General features: G+C 44.4%; 1 protein-coding gene across 1 annotated transcript in view; it reads right to left on the bottom strand.

The window, feature by feature from the left end:
• Window positions 1-26337, bottom strand: part of LOC145361800 (glutamate receptor ionotropic, NMDA 2B-like) — a 255399-nt gene that overhangs the window by 145022 nt on the left and 84040 nt on the right. The window contains exon 2 of the mRNA XM_080217780.1: window positions 12953-13551. Within this exon, the coding sequence (XP_080073906.1) occupies window positions 12953-13551 (599 nt within the window). The remainder of the gene's footprint in view (window positions 1-12952; window positions 13552-26337) is intronic.

Genomic DNA, 26337 nt, shown 5'->3' with positions numbered 1-26337 from the left:
TTCAGTCAATTCTGGTTGTTGCACATTGCCAGTGTAAGGGGGGAAAGGGTTAACAGATGGACTATAAGTTCAGGACAATGTTTGTTATGTGGAAACTGGATGGATGCGAACCTTGCTATTTACGTGCCTGTTGATTGCGGTGATGCTGCTGAATTGTATAGAATAATTTGAATTAAACAGAACTGTTAATTACAGTTGAAATCACAAGAGGCTGATTGGAACTTAACAGGTGATCACAGCAGGACAGGAAGAAATCCTGATACGGCTACACCAAAGGGAAACAACTTGGGAAAACGCTAACCAATCAACAGTCAATCATGTATCCAATTAACCGATCCACACCACAAAGAGGGTTGCACATGAACTCTTTCACAAACTGTATTCTGTACATAAGCACCTAAAAGGTCCCACACATGCAGACGCACTCAAGAAGGTGGCGGTGGGGGTGGGGGGGGGGGGGGGGTGCGCATGGTGGCACAGTGGTTAATGCTGCTGCCACACAGCACTGGGTTCAATTTCAGCCTTGGGTGACTGTGTGGAGTTTGGACATTCTCCCCGTGTCGACGTGGGTTTCCTCCGTGTGCTCCGGTTTCCTCCCACAATCCAAAAGATAGGCTGCTTAAGTGCATTGGCCATACTAAATTCTCCCTCAGTGTACCTTAACAGGCACCCAGGTGTGGTGACTTGGGGATTTTCACAGTAACTGAATTGCAGTGTTAATGTAAGCCTAAAAAACAAACTAAAAAAAACTTTTAAAAAGGCAGAAGACACTGACTGACAGGAAGAGTTCCAGTGATCAGACAGGAAGATCCTAGTCAAAGATTATTCCAACAGTGATCTCAGGTTGGCAACCTGGGGTAACTGTATTATTAAATTGAAGCAAAATATTGCAGATGCTGCAGATCTGAAATAAAAATAGAAAACGCTCACATTTGGCACAAAAGAAGAATGTTGTGGTTGTTGGAGGTCAATCATCTCAGTTCCAGGGCATCTCTGCAAGAGTATATAGGGTTGCGTCCTAGGCCCAACCATCTTCAGCTGTTTCGTCACTGATCTTCCTTCCATCATAAGGTCAGAAGTGGGGATGTTTGCTGATGATTGTACAGCGTTCAGCACCATTCACAATTTCTCAGGTATTGAAGCAGTGTATGTCTAAATGCAGTAAGACCTGGACAACATATAGGCTTGGGCTAATATTCGGCAAATAACATTTGTGCCACACAGGTGCCAGGCAATGGTGATTTCCAACAAGAGAGAAACTAATCATACCCCCTTGACCTTCAATGGCATTATCATCATTGAATCCCTCACTATCAATACTCTGGGGATTACCACTGACTAGAAACTGAACTGGACTAGCCATGTAAATACTATGGATACAAGAAGCTGGGAATACTGCAGTGAGAAACTCACCTCCAAACCCCCCAAAGCCTGTCCACTATCTACAAGGCACAAGTAAGGAATGTGATGGAATACTCTCCACTTGCGTGGATGAGTGAAGGTACAACAACACTCAAGAGGCTCAATGCCATCCAGGACAAAGCTGCCTGCTTGATTGGCATCCCTTCCACAAACATTCACTCCCTCCACCACGAACGCCCAGGTACCATAGTGCGTACCATCTACAAGGTGCACTGCAGGAACTCACCAAAGCACCTCAGGCTGACTTTCCAAACCCACAAATGCTACCATCTAGAAGGGCAAGGGCAGCAGACATATGGAAACACCACCAGCACTTGGACGTTCCCCTCCAAGTCATTCACCATCCTGACTTGGAAATATATAACCATTCCTTCACTGTCACTGGGATGATATCCTGGAACTCTCTCCCTAACAGCATTAGGGTGTATCTACACCTCAGGGACTGCAGCGGTTCAAGAAGGCAGCTCACCACCATCTTCTCAAGGGCAATTCCAGATGGGCAATAAATGCTAGCCTAGCATCACACACATCCTGTAAATAAAAAAGAAAATGTTTGGCAGCATCTGTGGAGAAAGAATTAGATTCATATTTCAAATCTGCATAGCCATTCTATGTGATGGGCTTCTGTCTCCACCAATGCTGACAGACCTGATGAGTTTTTTTTTCCAGAACTTTCTGCTGTTCTGATTTAATTGAAACCGTTTTGTTTTAAATTCTCAGTAATGGATTTAGAGTGACATTGCATCAATCATAATTCGCGACCTCCGAACTTCAGAAATCCCCTGCACCAGGGTAATCAATTAGTACACATATACTTGCCACACTGAGACAACATTAGTAATCACTTGGAGAAGTGCGGATTAATTAGGGAAAGCCAGCATGGATTTGTTAAAGGCAAATCGTGTTTAACTAACATGATTGAGTTTTTTGATGAGGCAACAGAGAGGATTGATGAGGCTAATGTGGTTAATGGGCTTTCAGAAGATGTTTGATAAAGCAGCATATAGTCTGCCCAGTAAGCTGGAAGACAGTGGAATAAAAGGGGCAACAACAACATGGATACAAGGTAACCTGAGTAACAGGAAACAGCGAGGACTAATGAGTGACAGGATGGCATAGTGGTTAGCACTGTTGCCTCACAGTGCCAAAAATCCAAGTCTGATTCCGGTCTCAGGTGACTGTGTGGAGTTTGCACATTCTCCCCGTGTCTGCGTGGGTTTCCTCCGGGAGCTCCGGTTTCCTCCCACACTCCACAGATGTATAGCTTAGGTGGATTGGCCATGCTAAATTGCCTCTTAGTGTCCAAAAATGTGCAAGTTTGTTGAACTGGTCATGCTAAATTGTCCCTTAGTGTTCAAAGATGTGCAGGGTAGGTGGATTGGCTCGGCTAAATTGACCCTTGGTGTCCCAAGATGTGTAGCGAGATTAGCAGGGTAAATAGGTGGGGTTATTGTGATAGGGCCTGGGTGGGATTATTGTCTGTGCAGGCTCGATGGGCCAAATGACATCTTTCCACCCAGTAGGGATTCTATTCTATGAAATGATCGGCTGGGATTTTCCAGACCTTTCCATTTGTGGAATTTTTTTTTATTCATTCATGGGACATGGGCATTGTTGACTGGCCAGCATTTATTGCCCATCCCGAGTTGCCCAAGGGCTATTAAGACTCAACCACATTGTTGTGGCTCTAGAGTCACATGTAGGTCAGACCAGGTAATGACGGCAGATTTCCTTCCCTAAAGGACAATAGTGAACCAGATGGGTTTTTCCAATACTCGACAATGGTTTCACATCATCAATGGATTTTTAATTCCAGAGCAGAAAATCCCTCAGTTGGAGATTTCCACCTATGGAATGTAAGACCCCCTCTGAATCCCATCACCATCCTGACCTGGAAATACATCAGCCTTTTCTTCACTGTTGCTGGGTCAAAATCCTGGAACTTCCACCCTAACAGCACTGTGGGTATATCCAAGCCACAGGGACTGCAGTGTTTCAGGAAGGCAGCTAACCACTACCTTCTCAAGGGGGCAACTAGGGATGGGCAATAAATGCTGGGACCAGACAGCGATGCCCACATCCCATTAATGTATCCTCTTTTTAAAAATCCCCAGAGTACAATTCATGGACCATCGCTTTTCTTGCCATATATTAGTGGCGCAGACCTGGGTGTACAAGACACAATTTCATAATTTGCATTGGATGTAAAGTCTGGAGGCATTGTGAACTGTGAGGAGGATAATGATAGACTGCAGTGGGGCATCGACAGGGTCATGGAATGGGCAGACAAGTGGCAGGTGAAATTAACACAGATGTGTGAAGTGATGCATTTCTGGAAGAGGAATAAGGAGAGGCAATGAGTAATAAAGGGTAGAGTTCTAAAGGGGAATGCAGGAGCAGGAAGACCTGCAGACATGATTGCCCCTTAGTGTCTCACGATGTCCAAAATCCCAAAGGGATTTTTGGGGTAAATTTGTGAGGTTTATGGGGGTAGGGCACGTATAAGATAGTCTATCGGAGAGCTAGCGTGAACTCGATGGGCCAAATGGTCTCCTTCTGCACTGGAGGGATTCTATGATTCTATTTAAGAGTAAATTCTTTGGGGTTTCTGTTTTACAGAATCAGAGGAACAGTCAATCAGGCTGTGTAATTTCAATGTTACGCTTAATTTATCCCTGAAATCCAGAGCAGGGTTAGCAACCCATGTCCAAAACAGCAGGGCTCACGTGACCATCAGGCAGTTGAAATCTGCAAAAATGAGTAGCTCTGGAAGTCAGTTCCAATTGGGCATATTTATGTTGTTAAGCCAGAGGATATCCAACAGTATAGAGGCCAAACTCACCTGACAGAAACTGAACATCACTAAAATAAAACAGATTCACATCCTGATTCTTAAACTTAGAAAATGTTACTGTTAAATTTTCAAAATCGACAAAATTAATACTTCTGGGGGTGGAGAAATGGGTGGGGGTGCTCTCTCCCACAAGAGGATTCACGACTAAGTCGTCGGAGCATTAGAACAGGCAGTATGACACACGAAATTAAGAATTAGGAGGCCACTTGGCCCCTTGAGCCTGATTCCGCCATTCAAGAAGATCACGGCTGATCTGCTTGTAACCTCATTCCTGCCTGCCCCCGATAACCTTTCTCCCGCCCCCTTCCCCCCTTATTAATCAAGAATCTATCTAGCTCTGCCTTAAAAATACTCAAAGACTCTGGCCAAGTTCTTCCGTCATCGTTTGCGGCTGAGGTTGTCTTGTGTCTTTGAAAGTGAATGGAGTTTTGGGTAGAACGCCAAATTCTCCACTCTCATTGGCAACGGATCTGTCACGGACAAAACTGGAGAATCCCTCCTTCTGCTTCCAGTGCCTTTTGAGGAACAGAATTCCAGAGACTCACCACCCTCTGAGAGAAAATATTTCCTCCCCATCCCTGTTTTAAACAAGTGACTCCTTATCTTTAGGGGAAATGATGTGATGGCCTGGTGGTATTAGCACTAGACTATTAATCCAGCAACTCAGCTAATGTTCTGGGGAACCGGGTTCAAATCCCTCCAAGGCAGATGGTGGAATCTAAATTCTAAACAAAAGAAATCTGGAATTAAGAATCCACTGATGACCATGAAACCATTGTCGACTGTCAGGAAAACCCATCTGGTCCACTAATGTCCTTTAGGGAAGGAAATCAACCATCCTTTCCCGGTCTGGCCTACATGTGACTCCAGAGCCACAGCAATGTGGTTGACTCTCAACTGCCCTCTGAAATGGCCTGGCAAGCCATTCCATTCAAGGGCAACTCGGGATGGCCAATGAATGCTGGCCAAGCCAGCGACACTCACATCCCACAAATGAATAAAGGAAAAACAGTGAGCTTTGCTGCAATCCGGCAAATTCATTCATTAAGGCCCGGTTGTACCCCCCAGGGCTGGACTTGTGTAAAACACGTTGAGCCCTGTGCAACAAGAGTATGTTTGACATGAAATGTAGATTGCAAATTTCACCTACACTTTGACATGTGGTGAGGCGCTTTGGAATATGCTGCTAAACTGCATTGCACTGGGTAGTGTCAAATCACAACTGTGATGTAATGTGCTTTTACAAATGTGATGAATGAAGAGCATTTTGAAAAAAAAGTCTTAATAATTAAAGCCATCTTCTCGAAGAATTTTTATTTTTACTGTTTTTTCCACCAAACTTCGACCCCCCCCACCCGCACCCCCTCACCCCTAGCCCCGCACCCATCACCCGCTGAATAAATTTAATTCTTCTCCCCATTTGAAAACACTGCTTCTTGATATGTGACATATGCCTGTGACGTTTGAACTGCACTCGGTGCATTTAATGCTTTCTATTGACTGATGTCTCATTCTTTGTCACAGTGCGGCTATTCATAAAATCATAGAATCCTACAGTGCAGAAGGAGGCCATTCATAGAGTTAGAGTCATACAGTCATAGACGTTTACAGCATAGAAATAGGCCCTTTGGCCCAACTTGTTCATGTTTGGCCCTATTCCTCTATATCCATCTTACTCATGTAACTGTCTAAACACTTAGAACATAGAACATAGAACACTACAGCACAAACAGGCCCTTCGGCCCACGAGTTGCGCCGAACACATCGACACCTACCAATCTATAGACCTATCTATAACCCCCAATCCCATTAAACCCCATATACTCATCCAGAAGTCTTTCAAAAGACCCCAGCGAGTTCGCCTCCACCACCACTGACGGCAGCCGATTCCATTCACTCACCACCCTCTGAGTGAAAAACTTACCCCTAACATCACTTCTGTACTTTCCTCCCCGCACCTTAAATCTGTATCCTCTCGTAGCGACCATTTCAACCCGGGGAAATAGCCTCTGAGAATCCACTCTATCTATTCCTCTATCTAAACCTGGCCTAAATCCATGAGAATTGTAGAGCAGGAGGTGCCTATCCCAAAAATGGAGCCCCAGGTTGGGAATGCCAAGTACATGATCTTGACAGGAGCTGGCCCACACTCTTTAAAAGGCACTCATGGAATTTGTACAGCCTGGGAATGAGGTTGGGAATCTCTGAATCAGGAACCAACTGTCATTTTTTAAGTGTTTGCAAGTCATCTCAACTTTGTGAAAATCCAGGCCTACCAATAACAGTATGTAGCCAAACAGGCCATCTAAAACGGCGCCCTGCAAAGCACTCTGGGACAACCGGGCAAGAAACCAAACCTACAGGCCGCAGCCCAAATTGTACCCCCCTCTACTACTAACCGGGCAAGAAACCAAACCGACAGGCCGCAGCCCAAATTGTACCCCCCTCTACTACTACCTCTGGCATCTTGTTCCAGACACTCACCATCCTCTGTGTGAAAAAATTATCCCACTGGACCCTTTTGTATCTCTCCCCTCTCACCTTAAACCTATGCCCTCTAGTTTTAGACCCGCCCTAGCTTTGGGAAAAGATATTGACTATCTAGTTGATCTACGCCCCTCATTTTTTATAGACCTCTATAAGATCACCCCTAAGCCTCCTATGTTCCAAAGAAAAAAGTCTCAATCTATCCAGCCTCTCCTTATTACTCAAACCATTAAGTTCCAATAGCATCCTAGTAAATCTTTTTTGCACTCTTTCTAGTTTAGTAAAATCCTTCATACAATAGGGTGACCAGAACCATACACAATATTCCAATATGGCCTTACCAATGTCTTGTACAACTTCAACAAGACGTTCCAACTCCTGTATTCAATGTTCTGACCAATGAAACCAAGAAGCTGAATGCCTTCTTCACTACCCTGTCCACCTATGACTTCACTTTCAAGGAGCTATAAACCTGTACCCCTAGATCTCTTTGTTCTATACCTCTCCCCAATGTATTACCATTAACTGAGTAAGTCCTGCCAAAATGAATCGCCTTGCATTTATCTAAATTAAATTCCATCTGCCATTCATCAGTCCACTGGCCCAATTGATCAAGATCCCATTGCAATCCTAGATAACCTTCTTCACTGTCCACTAATGTTGCCGTACTTACGCAAGGATATTTTGGCCTTGGAGGGAGTGCAGAGGAGGTTTACTAGGCTGATACCGGAGTTGAGGGGGTTGAGCTATGAGGAGAGGCTGAATAAATTAGGCTTATACTCGTTAGAGTTTAGAAGAATGAGGGGAGATCTCATTGAGACGTATAAGATGATGAATGGGATGGATAGGATAGAGGTGGAGAGGCTCTTCCCGCTCAGAAAGGACAGTAGGACTAGGGGGCACAGCCTCAAGATAAAGGGGGGGCAGTTTAGAATGGAGTTGAGGAGGAACTTCTTCACTCAAAGGGTGGTGAATCTCTGGAATTTTCCACCCGTTGAGGTGGTGGAGGCTGCCTCGGTAAATATTTTTAAGACGTGGGTTGATGGGATTTTGGTAAGCGAGGGGATTAAGGGTTATGGGGAGAGGGCGGGAATGTGGAACTGAGCCACGACAGATCAGCCATGATCTTATTGAATGGCGGGGCAGGCTCGAAGGGCTGGATGGCCTACTCCTGCTCCTATTTCTTATGTTCTTATGTTCTTATCTGCAACTTACTAACCATGCCTACTAAATTCTCATCCAAATCATTATTATAAATGACAAATAACAATGGAACCAGCACTGATTCCTGAGGTACACCACTGGTCACAGGCCTCCAGTTTGGAAAAACAACCCTCTACAACTACCGCCCAGCCCTTGCCCAGTACAGACCCAACACATCAAGTCTGCAACAACCATAATCCTACCTTGGCTCTATTACCACAACCCCACATATTTGCCCTACTAAATTCCCCTGACACTAATGGGCAATTTAGCATGGTCAATCCACCTAATCTGCACATCTTTGGACACCAGCGACAATTTAGCAGGGCCAATCTACCTAATCTACACATCTTTGTGACACTAATGGGCAATTTAGCATGGCCAATCCACTTAATCTGCACAACTTTGGACACCAAGGAGAAATTTAGCATGGCCAATCCACCTAGCCTGCACATCTTTGGATATTAAGGGCAATTTAGCATTGCCAATCTCCCTAACCTACACATCTCTGGACATTCAGGGACAATTTAGCATGGCTAATCTATCTAATCTTTGGACTGTGGGAGCACCCAAAGGAAACCTATGCAGACACGGGGAGAATGTGCAAACCCCACACAGATAGTCACTTAAGGCTGGACTTGAACCTGGGTCCCTGGCACTGTGAGGCAGCAGTGCCAACCACTTTGCCACCGTGCTGCCCCAAAGATTGAATGAAGAAAAATTCATATTCACTTGTGTGCTGTTGTGTCTACAATGATTATCAGAAGAAAGAATGAAAGTTTTATAAAATATAATTCCAACACATTGGCAGTGCACTGGTGTATTTTAGTCGATACTACTTGTTGCATGTTTTGTTATTCTGCGATATAATTATGCACTGGCTATATGACTTCTTGCGATACGCAAAACCCCTTTTCCCTGTGGGTCACCCTGCGCAAGGATATTTTGGCCTTGGAGGGAGTGCAGAGGAGGTTTACTAGGCTGATACCGGAGTTGAGGGGGTTGAGCTATGAGGAGAGGCTGAATAAACTAGGCTTGTACTCGTTAGAGTTTAGAAGAATGAGGGGAGATCTCATTGAGACGTATAAGATGATGAATGGGATGGATAGGATAGAGGTGGAAAGACTCTTCCCGCTCAAAAAAGACAGTAGGACTAGGGGGCACAGCCTCAAGATAAAGGGGGGGCGGTTCAGAACGGAGTTGAGGAGGAACTTCTTCACTCAAAGGGTGGTGAATCTCTGGAATTCTCTGCCCGTTGAAGTGGTGGAGGCTGCCTCGCTAAATATTTTTAAGAAGCGGGTTGATGGGTTTTTGATAAGAGAGGGGATTAAGGGTTATGGGGAGAGGGCGGGAAAGTGGAACTGAGCCACGACAGATCAGCCATGATCTTATTGAATGGCGGGGCAGGCTCGAAGGGCCAGATGGCCTACTCCTGCTCCTATTTCTTATGTTCTTATGTTCTTAAAATGGATAAGGCATATTCTGGCCCATAGTGCATTCTGGGTAGGGACATCTGCCATTAGGGCTCAGGATCACTGAACGGATCATTGTCAGGTTCAGCCAGGGAGCGTCACCTTTAGAACAGTGGGGGAGTAGGGGTTAACAGATTGGATTAGTCATGACGACTGACTCCCTGGCTGAGGTTCAAGCCTGTCCCAGGTCCAAAGGGCAGTAGAACGGTCCCAGCACTGACCATTATTATAAAATATCCAAACTTGCCAGTACCAGGGGACCTGGGCCTCCTCCATTATAACCACTTGGCCCAGTTTTGAAATATACTTTCTGGCTCAGCTCAGGACCTTGCCCACCAGGGATTCATTTTTCAGAACCTCGTAAATATCATGTATATGGGAGACAAAACAAGCATTGCATAGGGGCTACATTATTTTCATGCTTAACATTGAACCAATTTACAATCAATTATAGTATTACAATATTTTACAATTTCCTGTGTGGTCTTGCTCCTAAGTTGTGCCTTTAGTCGTCATATTTTCCTGCAGAAACACATTAAACCGATGCTCCCAAAGGAGGTAGGATGGATCAAGGTATTAAAGAGGGCATTAGACAATTATTTGAAAGGAAACAATGTCCAGGGAGTACAGGGCAATGGCAGGGGAGTGGCACTAAGTTGGGGTGCTCGTTTGGGGAGATGATGTTGGCACGATGGGCCGAATGGCCTCCTGTACCATAACGATTCTGTGAAATTATATATCTGCCATTTTGAATTATATTGAGGTCCCATTCAGGCTTCACTTTTAGTGTAACTACTTGGTAGGAGCTGGCACCTTGGGAATTCAATTTTCGCAGAAGATAGGGACTGAGGGGCAGAATGTTACCGAAAAAGCACCAGAACATTCTACAATAAAATAACAGAGGTTAACTTCTCCGATCAATATAAAATCAATGACTCACACCGCAGCCCTAATTCCAAGGTGTTGTTTGACCTATTGTCAATCTTGTAAATATAATGGTCAGGCTTTTGTGGGTTACCTACATGTAATCATATCACAGAGAAGCTTCAAATAAATTCAAATGAAGGGTAGAAGCATTGGTACTACATAGAAAAAAACCAGAGGTTGCATTTTCTGGCCATACCAAGACCAGGAATTCCCATCTGAGCTCAACAGAACTTTAAATGGTCAGCCAAATTTTCTGTCCCGCCTGCTATGATTCCCATGTTGGGTGGAATGGGAAATTTTCAACCTGTTTACATCACATTCTACCAGGGTTTGCTATGAGATGTACTGGTTTGGTAATGACCCTATTGAAGGAATTTGAAATTTTGGAATTAACATTTTTATGAGTGTGGGGTGAAATTCTCTGGCCTCCACTCAGTGTGTTTCTCAGCAGTGGGTGGTGGCACTCCATTTGCCAGTGGAAGGATCTTCTGGTCCCCCCACTGTCAACGGGATTTCTCACTGATTGCACCCCAAGCCACCGGGAGACCTATGGCGGGGGTGCGCTATCAGTAGGACCAGAAGTTCAGGCCAGCATGAACAGCCAGAGAACTCCGGCCTATCTGTAAAGGAGACCAAACAGTTGAGTTAGAAACTTGGACTGCTTGATCAAAACCAAAAAGCAGAATTTGATTAACAAAATCAAAGAGCTCAGAATGGTTAAATGGAAATCATAAGGCATTCCCCGCCACTGCTAAACTTGACCATAACTGAAAGATCCATGGTTATCAATCATTACTGTGCTTGAAGAAGCAAAATGTTGCCGCTTTCACAATGTGCCACAGTTTCAAAGGACAAGTTCAGAGGTAAGCAAAGCACAACAAAGACAGATGCTTTCTGAAAACCAATGAGTGTAAGGAAAATTATAAGTAGCCTGTTCTGCCAAGTATAAGGGCCAATTTGGAGTCATTCCTCAGAGACAGATCCAAAAAGCAGTTCAGAGAAGGCCAAAGCAGTGAATTAACCCCTCAGTTACCAGTAAGAGAATTGCCCCTGATTCTGGCTTGTGTTCCTGGATAAGGTTGGAGGCACCCTTACCTGCAAGTTCACATGTCAAAAAATGTCAACAAAACCAACTCAATGAAAAGGAATTTCAATCTTGGTTGATTCTTATCTCTTGCACCCTAACGAGTATTGAAAACATACCTACAATACAGAAAAATTTTACAAGATCTCAGAGTAGTATGTACAGCATTGGGCTTCACTTCAGAAAGTAAAGGATATTCTCACTGGCATGCTACCTGCTTTAAGAACATTTAATACAAACAAAAACTTGCAGTTGAATCCTTTTTTTTCATTGGAACAAGGCATGTTATTGGGTAGATATCCTAGGAGTATTTTAAATCATGAAAGATTGAGATAGAAGAGAACCCTTTCTCATTAGCTCCAAAGACAATATCAATGCTTCATGGATACAACATTAAACATTCCCATCCTGCCCATCACAGGAATTGTAGCAGGCAGGACACAGACCATGCAAAGGTCTGTTGACCTTGGGTGGGATTTTCCAGTCCTGGGGCGAACGAGACCGGAAAAATCCCACCCAAGAGATTTAAACTAGAGGACAGGAGAAATGTCTTCACACAGAGAGCTGTGGGGCTGTGGGTTGCACTTCTGGCTGAGTAGCTCAGGAAGTTTGGGCAGATGAAAGAAGGAAAGGGATTGAAGAGACAAGAGTTGGTTGTTTTTTTCTATTTTTTGTCTCTTCCTATTTTACATGGGATCACCACAATGCCAGTCAGTCACCCTCCTGTAAAACCACCATTTCTTGATTTGAATGGTTGGCTTTACAGCTTTAATCCAATAACCCTCTCCACTTAATTCGGGACAGGGAGGTTGGAGGGACAATGGAACAATGAGCAAGCATGATTGGGACAGTTTTCCCAGATTGGGAATAATTGCTGACAAAGAGTTGGGCCCAGTGTCCAGTTTCCATATCCGAGCTTAGTTGTATATTTCTTGTGTATGTCCGTTCTCTCATGGGCCTCCCATTTTGCTTCCATTTCCTTATCAAACTCTGCTTAACCCTGGAAGCAGCAATGGTGGGAACCCAGATTGGTGGGATTGTAGGTATCGATCCAAGGATTGATATCTGGGTTTCATTGACGAATGATGGTAAGGAAAGGGTTTTGGGCATTTGCGATATTTCGTCAATGACCAGGGGTGATTGCAAAATTAGGTTCTAGCTATGAGATCCAACCCTGCCTTCCTGTGGTAACTCCAGGCTGAGGAGGTAGTCCCACCATGGCCAGACAAAATGGTGCCACGTGCTGGGAGTGGCACCCAACCATACTTACTGCTGGCAATCCTGAGATGGGGCTGAATGCCATCTTGTGAAAGTATTACAGCAAGTTAACGAGTGCAAAGAGGCAAATACATCGACACTGCATGTTTTATGAGGCTACGCATACGCCATGCCTTGTACATACCATTAACGCATTCCAAAAATCACTTGCAATTCAGTGATGGATCTCAATACTTGCCAATTGTACAGTAGTGACAATCTAAGAAGCTCAGAGTCAGGTCCTACCTGTGCAAGGTGTTTGATTGATGAGCCCTTCTTTCCTGCACACTGTAGCAGCTGGTTTTGGGTTCCATGATTTCCCGGCGTTCAGCCAGCATGGTCGAGGCTGCAGTAGTGATAATGGCCACTCCGTCCCTCACCCTGGCTGGCAGCCCATAATCCCATTCATCGTACGAGACGGAAATCAATCCCGTTGGGAACTCAGGCAAAATAATATCCGTATTCCCAGTGACGGTACTGGGCACAATCCAGATGTAGCCATAGCCAGTGAGGCCGACAGACTCGGCCACCTCAAAGATGTAGGTGGCCTCATCCTTAGTGCAAAAGAGGAGGATGACGGGGCTTTGAAGCTTCTTTAGTTGGTTCTGGATTTTGGACTCCCCGTCATCCATTGAAACATCCAAAGACATGACCTCCTCCATCTCCCAGCCCACAAAACTGTTTTCAATAGTGCTTCGAATCTTATTGACAAACTCCTGGTACCCAGGAAAGTAGCTTGTTACGATAGAAAAGATATACCAGTCATACTCCTCCATAACATTCAACATCACCGAAGCCTGCTGCTCAATGGATGGCCCAAATTGGAAGAACATTGATGAGTCATCCTGCAAGACAAAACAGAGCAGAGTTACTGAACCAAGCTGCTTCAGTTCCCTTCAGAACTTTTGTATGGTTCCATTCAACCTTTCTGGCATTCTCAGTTTTATTTTCTAACCCAATCCCCTCTCAATTCTCTAAGCCTCCCTCCCAACAACATTCCCCACCCCATTCATCCTCCAACCCCCACACCTAGTCCATTGGCCTCTCCTGGCCACAGATATTTATTCATCCTTTAGGAACCTAAAACATCTCTCTGGGCGGAATTTGTGTGGTACAGTGGTTAGCACTGCTGCCTCACAGCACCAGGAACCTGGATTCAATTCCCAGCTTAGGTTACTGTCTGTGTGGAGTTTGCACATTCTCCCCATGTCTGTGTAGGTTTCCTACAGTAAAAAGTCTGACAACACCAGGTTTTAGTCCAACCGATTTATTTGATAGTAAACGCACAAGCTTTCAAAAGCTTGTGCGTTTACTATCAAATAAATCGGTTGGACTAAAACCTGGTGTTGTCAGATTTTTTACTGTGTTTACCCCAGTCCAACGCCGGCACATCCACATCATAGGTTTCCTACCACTGTCCAAGAGATATGCTGGTTAGACGCATTGGCCATGCTAAATTCTGTCTCGGTGTACTCGAACAGGCGACTAGGGGATTTTCACAGTATCTTCATTGAAGTGTTAATGTAAGCCTACTTGTGGTACCAATAAATAAACTTTAAACTAAACCATACTCGCTCACTGTTTGTGTCTGTTGCTATTTCCCCTCACCTTCTACTCCAACGCCTGTGCATCTGTTTTCAAGTTCTCCTGAAGAATTCAAACCCAAATCTTCAACTGTCTTCTCGCGTTTCATTTCACAAAATTATTAGCTTGGAATGTAATCCAATCTTTCACTGTGAGCTTCACAGATAGTGTTACCAGAATAGATGTTAACCATTGCCATCACGCATTGTCCATTGGTGCTCATTGAGTAGCTGAACCAATAGAACAGGCAAGTTGAATTTTTGATGCCTGGTCTGGCATGGAGTTAGTTATAAACTCATCGAGTTTTACAGCACCGAAAGGGTCCCTTTAGCCCATCATGTCTGTGCCAATCATCAAGCACCTATGTATTCTAATCCCATTTTCGAGTACTTGATCCGTAGCCTTGTATGCTGTGGTATTTCAAATGCACATCTAAATGTTGTGAGGGCTCCTGCCTCTCCCACCTTTCAGGCAATGAGTTCCAGACTCCCACCTGGGTGAAAAGGTTTTTCCTCAAATCCCCTCTAAATCTCCTGCCCCTTACATCAATTCCTCCTGGTTACTGCCACCTCTAGTAAGGAGAGAAATTTCTTGCTATTTACCCCACCTATGTCCCTCATAATTCCTCTTAAAATTGACCATAGCAAAATGGTAGTGTCATGACAGCACATGTTGCATCGGTACCTTCAGCCTGGATTCTTCATGACTGATTCTGGACAGTGAGGTTTCAAATTGTCCTCCATTATCCCACTCCATCTGCCACTGGGGTATCCAGGGATCATGAAATCAGGATGCAGCCTGTAGTGCTTTTTTCTCTGTTCATTCAGGATTATTCAGGAAATGAGTGTTTCTGGCTGAGCCAGCATTTATTGCCCTCCTCTAATTGCCTTGAACTGAGCGGCTTGCGAAGTACACTAGGGTGTTTCAAAAAAAATAATGGTTGCCTGGGTTCTCAGCCAGGTATACATATTGAGGCTTGACTCCAAACCTAGCCAACCATCACTCTGCATCCCAGAGAAAAATAAATGTTTGAATGATAACTCAGACTTGAGTTCTGCAGTCAATTTCGCCATGTTTATTTACACAAGTCTAAGCAGTTTGAAGGGCTTGTGATTTTAGTTACTTAAAAGGACTGAATGATGGACAATTTTCATTGCTTTTGAGTAAAGTTACTTTTTGTAACATAGTAGAAGGTCATGAATGGATTACTTTTTTAAAAACTTTTTTTTACGCACTGTTGTCATGGTATTGCCTGGTTTTATTCAGTGCAGAGTGCGTTCATGGGCATGGAATAACTTGGCATTGGAGGTGATGAGGGGACATAAGGCGTGAGTGAAAGGCAGAGCTCGGGGTGAGAAGGACTGTGGAGAGTGAATGGAGGTGAGGGTGGAATTTGGCCAAGGGGACCTCTAAAGCTTTCGCCTCTGTGGAGTTATTACAAGCATCAACATCCCTGGGGGCTGCCATTGACCAAAAATGTAACTGGACCATCCATATAAATATTGTGGTTACAAGAACAGGAGGACCCCTTGAACTGACTTTTTAAAGGATCCCTTTACACAGACAATGGTTCACAACTCCTATGAGGAGTTGTGATCCACGACTGCTTAAAAACCTGGCCAGCTCCATGAAAATTAGAGGAGTAGGGTATGCCTATCTGATGAAGTTGATCAAATCAGGAATGCTGTATGTGAACTTTTGACAGGGACCAGCCTCCACCCTTAAAGACTCTTCTGAAAATCAGACAGCCCAGGATTGGGATCAGGAATCCTGGAATCAGGACCAACCCACCGTTTCTGAAGGGCTCCCAAGTCATCCCAACTATGTAAAAATCCAATCCATCATCACTAAGCCCTCCAGCATTGTGATGACTTCAGCCAGGCTAATGAGATTGGCTTGCTAGAGTATGAACTACCTGAAGAGTCCCTAAATCAGGGAGTTTCATGCTCCCTATTTAAAGAAGGTGTGTCAGGCTCCCAGCCTGCATTCAGCAGGGAGCAACTGGAGAGCTGGCTGTGTAAGGTGTTAATAAAGTAACCTTGTATCAGGACTTTTGCCTCCGTGGAGTTATTACAAGCATCAACATTCTTGGGTGTTGCCATTGACCAGAAACGTAACTGGACCAGCCATATAAATATTGTGGTCACAAGAACAGGTGAGAGGCTAGGAATCTTATGGTGAGTAACTCACCTCCTGACACCCCAAAGCCAGTCCACCATCTATAAGGTACGACTCTGAAGTATGATGGAATACTTTCCACTTTTGCCTGGATGAGTGCAGCTCCAACAACACTCAAAGAGCTCAACATCATCCAGGACAAAACAACCCATTCAACTGGCACCCCATCCACCTCCTTCAATATTCATTCCCTCTCTCACTGACACGCAATGGCAGCTTTTTGTACGATCTACAAAATGCATTGCAGCACTCACCAAGCCTCCTCCTACGGCACCTTCCAAACCTGCCACCTTTAGCACCTAGAAGAACAAGAGCATCAGATACCTGGAACACCACCAACTCGAGGTTCCCTTCCAGACCAATCACCACCCTGACTTGGAAATATATCGTCCTTTTCTTCACTGACGCTGGGTCATAATCCTGTAAGTCCCTCCCCAACAGCATTGTGGATGCACCTACATCTCAGGGACTGTAGTGGTTCCAGAAGGTAGCTCACTGCCACTTTCTCCGGGGCAATTATGGATGGGTAATAAATGTCGCCCTAGTCGTGATGCTCATATCCTCGGAATGATTTGTTAAAAACTGAACTCCTGATCAGGATAAATATCTCATCAGTCTCTCAATCGAGTCACAAGTCAGTAATGCCAAGGATCCTCAGAGAAGATGACAGTCTATAAAGAAGACTGGGTGGGTGGCACGGCTGCACAGTGGTTAGCACTGCAGCTTCACAGCAGCAGGGACCCAGGTTCAATTCCAGCCTTGGGTAACTGTCTGTGTGGAACTTGCACCTTCTCTTTGTGTTTGTGTGGGTTGCCTCCGAGTTCTCCAGTTTTCTCCCATTCAGCATGGATTGGCCATGCTGAATGGCCCCTTAGTGTTCAGGATGTGTAGGTTAGGGGGATTAGTAGGGTGAATATGTGGGGTTATGGCTAAGAGTCAGGGCAGATTTGATGAGTCAAAGACCTTCTTCTGCTCTGTAGGGATTATTTTTCATTCATCCGTGGTATATGGGCATCGCTGGCTGGCCAGCATTTATTGTCCATCCCCAATTGCACTTGAGAAGGTGGTGGTGAGCTGACTTCTGATTCTGAGGATGGTGGGACTGATGTATGAGAAGACTTTGACTAGGTTAGGATTGTTTTCATTTGGAGTTCAGACAAATGAGAAGGGGATCCTCACATAGAGATCTTATAGAGACTTATAAAATCACACAGAGACTTATAAAATTCTAACAGGGCTAGACAGGGTAGATGCAGGAAGGATTTTCCTGATGGTGGGAGTGTCCATAGAAAGAAGTCCCACAATGCGAGTTTAAAGTCCAAACAGATTTATAAGTGTCAACAACCAGGGTCACAGTCTGACGATTCAGGGTAGATCATGTAGGATAGAGATGAGGAGATATTTCTTCACCCAAAGAGTGGTGAATCTGTAGAATTCATTACCACAGGAAGTAGTTCATGCCAAAACATTGAATGTATTCAAGAAGCAGCTAGATATAGCACTTGGGGCGAATGGGACCAAAGGTTATGGGGAGAAAGTAGACTCAGGCTATTGCGTTGGATGATCAGCCACGACTGTCCAACTCAATAGCCTAATCCTGGGTGGCACGGTGACACATTGGATAGCACTGCTGCCTCATGGCTCCAGAGACCTGGGTTTGATTCCCAGCTTGGGTTACTGTCTGTGCAGAGTTTGCATGTTCTCCCCGTGTCTGCATGGGTTTCCTCTGGGTGCACCGGTTTCCTCCCACAGTTCAAAGATGTGCAGGTTAGGTGCATCAGCCATGCTAAATTGCCCCTTAGTATCCCGATGTGCATAGGTTACAGGGATTAACAGGGTAATATGTGGGGTTATGGGGATAAGGCCGAGGTGGGATTGTTGTCAGTGCAGACACAATGGACTGAATAGCCTCCTTCGGCACTCTGGGATTTCTAGGATTCTATGATTTTTCTATGATCATGATAAATGGCAGAACAGACTTGAAGAGCTGAATGGCCTCTTCTGCTCCCACCTTCTAGGTTTCTTGAATCACTGCAGTCCACATGTTGTGACCCACAATGCTGTTGGAGAGGGAATTCCAGGATTTTGACCTGGCGACTGTGAAGGAACGGTTGATATATTTGTAAGCCAATTCTATGATTCTATGAAGTCTTCTTGGATCATGTTGTAGTCGGGGTAGCATGGGACAAAGCATAATTACTAATCAGGAGCAGGAGCCTTGGCCATTTTCTGTTGCCAATAAGGGCGTTGGGTTTGGGGGTTTGGGGGGGGGGGTTGTGGGTACTGAGACCAATTGTAGCATTCTGACCTTACAGCAGGATTGAATCATAGAAACATACAGCACAGGAGGAGGCCATTCTGCCCATCCAGTTTGCACAAGACCAAGGAAAGATATCCAGCCTAACCCACTGTCCAGCTCCTGGTCAGTGACCTTGTCTGTTATGGCACTTGGGGTTCGCATCCAAAAATGAGATGGTGGTTTCTGCCTGGATCTCCCTTTTGGGCAGTGAGTTGCAGACCCCCACCCCTCCATACCCACCCGGTGAAAAGAAATACCACTCAATCCATTCTAATCTTTCTGCCAATCACAGTAAATCTTAGTTGTGTCACTAACTCGCACTAAGTTGATCTTTCTCTATACCGTAGCTATGACCGTAACACTATATTCTGCACTCTCTCCTTTCTTTCTCCATGAATGGTATGTTTTGGCTGTATAGTGTGCAAGAAACAATATTTTTCACTATATGTTTATACATGTGACAATAATAAATCAAATCAAATCAAACCAAATGTAGCTCTCCAGAACATAGGTCCTTCCTATCCACACTAAGCCCCTCATAATTTTATACGCTTCCAGCTAAATCCCTCCTCAGCAATGAGAAAACATCCCCAGCCTGTCCAATTGTTCCTCAAAGCCAATTCTGCTGCTGTATACGCCTTAAAGTGTCTGCAGGAGTTAAAAATCTTTTAGCTATTTAGATAAAGTTAATCTAAATAATATCAGTTTAACTTGAGCTCTTCTATTTGATGTTACACCCAGAACTGACAATCTCCAAATTTCTTTCACCATAGAGCGGTTGAATTCTCAATGATCATGGGACTGACTTCTGCTGCTTCCTCACCTCCCCAGGGAGTACCTGTGTCTAAAAGGGAAGGTCAGCATAACATGATGACCATGGTCTGGTCAATTATTACCTATGAACAAGGTAAGGGGAGGACAGAAATATTTATTTAATAGTCACAAGTAAGGCTTACATTACACTGTAATGAAATTACTGTGAAATTCCCCATAGAATCATAGAATCCCTGTGGTGCAGAAGGAGGCCATTTGACCCATTGAGCCTGCACCGCCAACTGTACCCATAACGCCATATATTTAGCCTACAAGTCCCCCTGATACTAAGGGGCAATTTAGCATGACCAATCAACCTAACCCGTGCATCTTTGGATAGTGGGAGGAAACCAGAGCACCCGGAGGAAACCCACACAGGCACGGGGAGAATGTGCAAACTCCACACAGACAGTGACCCAAGCTGGGAATCAAACCCGGGTCCTTGGTGCTGTGAAGCAACAGCACTAACCACTGAACCACCGTGCAATTTGAAGCACGTTACAGGGTTTGTCCTACTATGTGGGTGTGCAAATTGCTGTGCCACAATTAAAGCCAAGAATCAAATCTGAGAAAGAAAGGCAACTATGACTATGAGTGAGTCATCTGCATTTGATACAGATCATGGTCCCTGCCGCACTGAGTAAACTGTTAGAGAGAACTGAAAGAACCTGGACTTACATACAGGAGATGCCAAAGCCAGTGAAATACTTCTGAAATAGTCTCATCATTGTGAAGCACCCATGGCCAAATGCAGCACAATATTCAGGCTCAGGCTAACAAGTGGCAAGTAACGTTTGCATCACACAAGCCAAGCAATGTCCATCTCCAACAAGAAAGAACCTAGCCATCACACCTTGTTAAGACTATCACTGAATGGCAGGAGAGACAATTTAGGAAATTACTTTAGGCCTGGGAACCTTACATCAGTGGTGGGGAAATTAGTGGAAAATATTCTTGGGTACAGGATGCACTCACATCTGGAAGAGAATAGGTTTATTAGCAATAGGCAGCATGGTTTTGTGAAGGGGAGGACGTGTCTCACAAACTTGATTGAGTTCTTTGAGGAAGTGACAAAAAAAATTGACCAGGGCAGGGCAGTGGATGTTGTATACATAGACTTTAGTAAAGCTTTCGATTAGGTTCCTCATGGCAGGCTGATACAGAAGGTGAAGTCATATGGGATTTGAGGTGAGCTTATGAGATGGATACAAATCTGGCTTGGGCATAGAAAGCAGAGAGTAGCTGTGGAAGGGTACTTTTCTAATTGGAGGTCTGTGACAAACGGTGTTCCAAAGGGATCAGTGCTGGAGCCTCTGTTGTTTGTAATATATATAAATAATTTGGAGGAAAATGTAGGTGGTCTCATTAGTAAATTTGCAAACGATACAAAGATTGGAGGAGTGGTGGGTAGTCAGAGGATTGTCAGAGGATACAGCAGGATATAAATCAGCTGGAGATGTGGGCCGAAAGATGGCAAATGGAATTTAACCCAGACAAATGTGAAGTGACGCAATTTGGAAGGTCTTCTGCAGGAGGAAAGTATACAGTAAACGATAGAGCCCGTAGAAATATTAGCATACAGAGGGATCTAGGTCTGCAGATCCACAGATCCCTGAAGGTGGCAACTCAGGTGGAAAAGGTAATCAAGAAGGTGTATGGCATGCTGGCTTCATCAGTCGGTGCACTGAGTATAGGAATTGGAAAATCATGTGGCAGCTGTATAAGACTTTGATTCGACCCCATTTGGAGTATTGTGTACAATTCTGGTCACCCACTACCAGAAGGATGCTGATGCATTGGAAAGGATGCAGAAGAGATTTACCAGGATGTTGCTTGGTTTGGAGGATATGGACTATAAAGAAAGGCTGAACAAACTTGGATTGTTTTAATTGGAGCATTGGAAGTTGAGGGGGGGACCTGATAGAGGTTTACAAGATTATGACAGGCTCGGATAGAGTAGACAGTCAGTCTTTTTCCCAGGGTTGAAAAGTCAATTACTCAGGGCATAGTTGTAAGTGAGAGGGGGAAAGTTTTAAAGGGATGTAGGAGGCAAGTTTTTCACACAAAATGTGGTGAATGTCTGGAACACGCTGCCGGAGGAGGTGGTGGAAGCAAATTCTATAACAACATTCAAGGGACATCTGGATAGGGAATAGGGGGATATGGACCACGTAAAGCAAGAAAATATTAGATTAGAGAGGCATCTGTGTCGGCACAGGCTTGGTGGGCTGAAGGGCCTGTTTCTGTGCTACACTGTTCTTTGTTCTTTGAATCATCCACTAAACACAGTATCAACCGACTCAAGAACAGATTCTTCCTTGCTGCCATCAGACTTTTGAATGGACCAACTTTTTATTAAGTTGATCTTTCTCTAAACCCTAGCTATGACTGTAATATTCTTTCCTTCTCTATGAACAGTATGCTTTGTCTGTATAGTCACAAAGAAAGTAATATGTTTCACTTCATTACAATATGTGACAAGAATAAATCCAATCAAATCACTATCAACATCCTGAAAATGTTACCATTGACCAGAAACTGAATTGAACTGGTATAAATACTGTGGTTATAAGGGCAGGTCAGAGGCTAGGAATACTGTGGCGAGTAACTCACCTCCTGACTCCTCAAAGCCTGTCCACAACCCACAGGGCATAAGTCAGGAGTGTGATGGAATACTCTCCATTTGCCTGGATTAGTGCTGCTCCAACAACACTCAAAAAGCTCGACACCATCCAGGACAAAGCAGCCCACTTGATTGGCACCCCATCAGCAAGCACTGACTCCCTCCACCGTTGACACTCAGTAATGTGTACCAGCTACAAGGTGCAATGCAGGAACTCACCAAAGATCTTTTGACAGCACCTTCCAAACCCAGGACCATTTCCATCTAGCAGGATAAGGGTAACAGGTACATGGGAACACCACCACCTGGTAGTTTCCTTCCAAGTTACTCATCATCCTGACTTGGAAACACATCAGCTGTTTTTCACTGTCGCTAGGCCAAAATCCCTCCCTAACAGCACTGTGAGTGTGCCTACTTTGCGTGAACTACAGCAGTTCAAGGAAGCAGCTCACCCACCACCAGTCTCTCTCAGGGGCAATTAGAAGTGGACTATAAATGCTGGGCAAGTCAGCTACACCCACATCCCATGAATAAATTTGAAGGATACAGGAAATGTAGTGGCCGATTTGTGCTCAACAAGGTCCCACAAAGGGCAAGGTGATAATGACATGATAATCTATTTTCAGTGTTGGGTGAGGGACAAGTATTGGACAAGACACAGATGAGCTCCCTGCTCATCTTCAAAATAATGTTGGGATCATTTGCAGCCACCTGCAAGGGCCTTACTATAATGCTTCAGCCAATAGACATTGAACGATAACACATGGGGGCGTGAAACCATATGAAACAGAATATTATCAACAAGAGCTCCCATAGAAAAAGAAATGCCTTGAAATCAATTTTCATTGGAATTAATTATCGTTTTGTTGCTGTTACTTAGCAGATTACCAGTCTGAAGACTGATCATTCACATGCTCACAATGAATATTTAATTCCTCAACATTCAACACTGGAAAGGCCCAGACTTGGTTAGCACTATGAAAGTCAGTGAATAAATCTTCAACTTCACTTGCTGCCACGCTGGGGTTGCTCTGATGAGAGACACCATGGAGAAGCGACTGTGAGTTGGCAAACACCTTACTGGGCTCGCAAAGTCAGCCATTCATCTTCTGGGAAGCCGGGGAGGAGGTGACAGCTTCTCTTCACCCAGCGATGTTGAGTGGACCTGGAGCGAGTCATCGCTCATCATAGACAGCGAACAGATAATGAGCAGTGACTGATGTTTAACTTTCCTTAGCAAAGTGGCATGAAAGAAACAGAGGCAAGTAAACTGATGAGCAAGAGCAAGTGTTTCTCCAGTGACTCTGCCTCTGATACCAATTATCAATCAAACAAAAAATGACACAGTGTAACAGGCTTGTTTGCTATTGGCCTTTGCGTGCTGGTGTTTTAATTCTGACTTCTGAAGCATCCCTCATTTTAACTGCTTCACCATTGGTGGCCATGCCTTCAGTTGCTTAGGCCCTAAGCTCTGAAATTGCCTCGTTCCACCTTTCCACCTCTCATCCCCACTGTTCTCCTTTAGGTTAAAATTTATCCCTTTGAACCAGCTTTTGGTCATCTGGCCTAGAATCATAGAATCCCAGAAGGTGGCCATTTGGCCCATCAAACCTGCACCGACCACAACTGCACCCAGACCCTATACCTTTAATCCCATGTATTTACCCTGCTAATTCCCCAGACACTGCATATCTTTGGACACTAAGGGCCAATTTAGCATGGCCAATCCACCTAACCCGCACATCTTTGGATATTAAAGGACAATTTAGCATGGCCAATCCAACTAACCTGCACAACTGTGGACACTAAGGGGCAATTTAGCATGGCCAATATATCTAAACTACACATCTTTGGACATTAAAGGGCAATTTAGCATGGCCAATCCACCTAACCTGTACATCTTTGGACAGTGGGAGGAAACCGGAACACCCAGAGGAAACCCATGCAGGCACTGGGAGAACATACAGTCTCCACACAGGCAGTCACCCAAGCCCGGAAGCGGGCTACTGCCTCACAGTGCTCCCTGGCACTGTGAGGCAGTAACGCTAACCACTTTGCCACCATGCCATCCCTAATGGATTTTCGCCACTGAGTCTGGTACCTTGAGCCAGAAAGTGTCCCAACTGGGTAGACCCACTTCAGTATGTATAAATTGCCCCTCTCCATGCTGTTGTACTCTATGAACAGTATGTTTTAACTGTACAGCTTGCAATACATGTAACAATAATAAGTCAAATCAGATCATGCCAACTCATGCTCCCACCCATCCAAATGATCCCTTACTTCCCCCATGCAAAGTTAATGCCTGCCAACTTTATTGGCTCTTCATATCCATCCCCCCCCATACCAACTCCTGCCTATTCACCTAGTATACACCGTGTACAGAACCAATGAAGTCTATAGTAATAATGGCTTGTGTGAAACTGCTTAAAGAAAACACCATTCATAACTTTGTGAAAAAAAACTGGCATTTCTACAAACAGACATTATAGTAGAATAGCAGAAGTTTGGAGCCCTTAAAACCTCTTAACAATGGGCCATCGGTGAGTGAGTTCACAAAAAACTTATTATAACCTCACAGAGATGTCAACCAAGCCAAGTCAGCACTTCTTTGCTTCTTTGTAAACCAACTAACACAATCCTTTCATAAGAATCTAGGCTCTATGTTTTGCCAATGTCTCAATTTGCACAAAGTTAAGAAGTGTCAAGTGCTCAAAGTTTCTGTTATTGGAACCTCTACGGTCTGTTCAATTGATACTTTTATCAGGTTGTAGAAACAACTGTTTTTTTCAAAAAAATATGAATGGGTGCTTTTTTCTATGTGATTTCACACATGCCAATTAGGTTTACTATCATGTTCATTGGTTCTGTATAGAGTATACACGAGGTGAATGGGCAAGAAGGACCATGCGTTGGCATGGGAGATATGAGGGACCATTGGAGGTCAATGAAGGTCATGAGTCAGCATGAAGGGAGCAGGGCTGGCACCTTTTGAAGTTAGTGGTCATTGTTTGGAGATACCTATCCCTACAATGGAGTTGTCCAGGTTAAAAATGAGGGCTCATTACTCAGGCCCTTGTCCCATCACAGTGAATGCTGTGGGTGCTGAGAATAGGGAAGGGGAAATTCCAGAATCCTGGAATTTTAAATAGCTCCGGAAAACTTCCAGTTCTGTGAAAATCCACCCCAATATCTCCCTAGGTGGCTTAGTGTCTTGCTAGGATTTATAATACTCCTGAATCACCACAGATCCTTTAATTATGTAAATCAATGTAAATTATGCTGTTCTGGTGGTTGCCAGGAGATCGATTCGTGCAGAATTGTGAGGGGGCTGAACATAAGTTCCAAACTCCCACACAATTCTGCTATTAGTAGAAAGGACAGGTACGGAATGAAACCTCAGTGTAATACCAGCATATCCAAGGGTCATGAGAGGAAATGAACCTGACCTGATTTCCCTCTCACAACCTCCCTGACTCACTGCCAGACACTAGCAAGATTTCCATTGAGAAGGACAAAAAAGATGTTCACTGTATTCCATCTCACTCTTCAGAAAATTAGAATTCTGATTGTATAATTCCCGTTAAAGAGTGACATGTGATCCCGTTCCTCAACAGGTGGAAGACATGCCCCTGTTTATATCAATGGGGATGAAGTATAAATGGTTGAGAGCCTCAGATTTTTAGGTATCCAGATGACCAACAACCTGTCCTGGTCTCTCCATGCTGATGCTATAATTAAGAAAGCCTGCCAATGCCTCCATTTTCTCAGAACACTAAGGAAATTTGGCACTCCGCTACAACTGTCACCAACTTCTACAGTTTCATCCTTTCTGATTGTATCACAGCTTGGTATGGCTCTTGCTCTGCTCAAGACCCCAAGAAACTACAAAGCGTCGTGAACGAAGCCCAGTCCATCAAGCAAACCAGCCTCCCACCCATTGACTCTGTCTATGCTTCCTGCTGCCTGGGAAAAACAGCCAGCATATTCAAGGACTCCAAGCACCCTAGACATACTCTCTTCCACCCTCTTCCATCGGGAAAAAAGATACAAAAGTCTGAGGACACTACCAAATGACTCAAGAACAGTTTTTTGTTGCCATCAGACTTTTGAATGAATTTATACTATTGAGCT

The sequence above is a fragment of the Carcharhinus amblyrhynchos genome, chromosome 35 (genome assembly GCF_965287045.1).
Source record: "Carcharhinus amblyrhynchos chromosome 35, sCarAmb.v2.hapA, whole genome shotgun sequence".
NCBI lineage: Eukaryota > Metazoa > Chordata > Chondrichthyes > Carcharhiniformes > Carcharhinidae > Carcharhinus > Carcharhinus amblyrhynchos.
The sequence above is the reverse complement of the archived record's forward strand: the minus strand, read 5'-3'. Positions and strand labels throughout refer to the sequence as shown.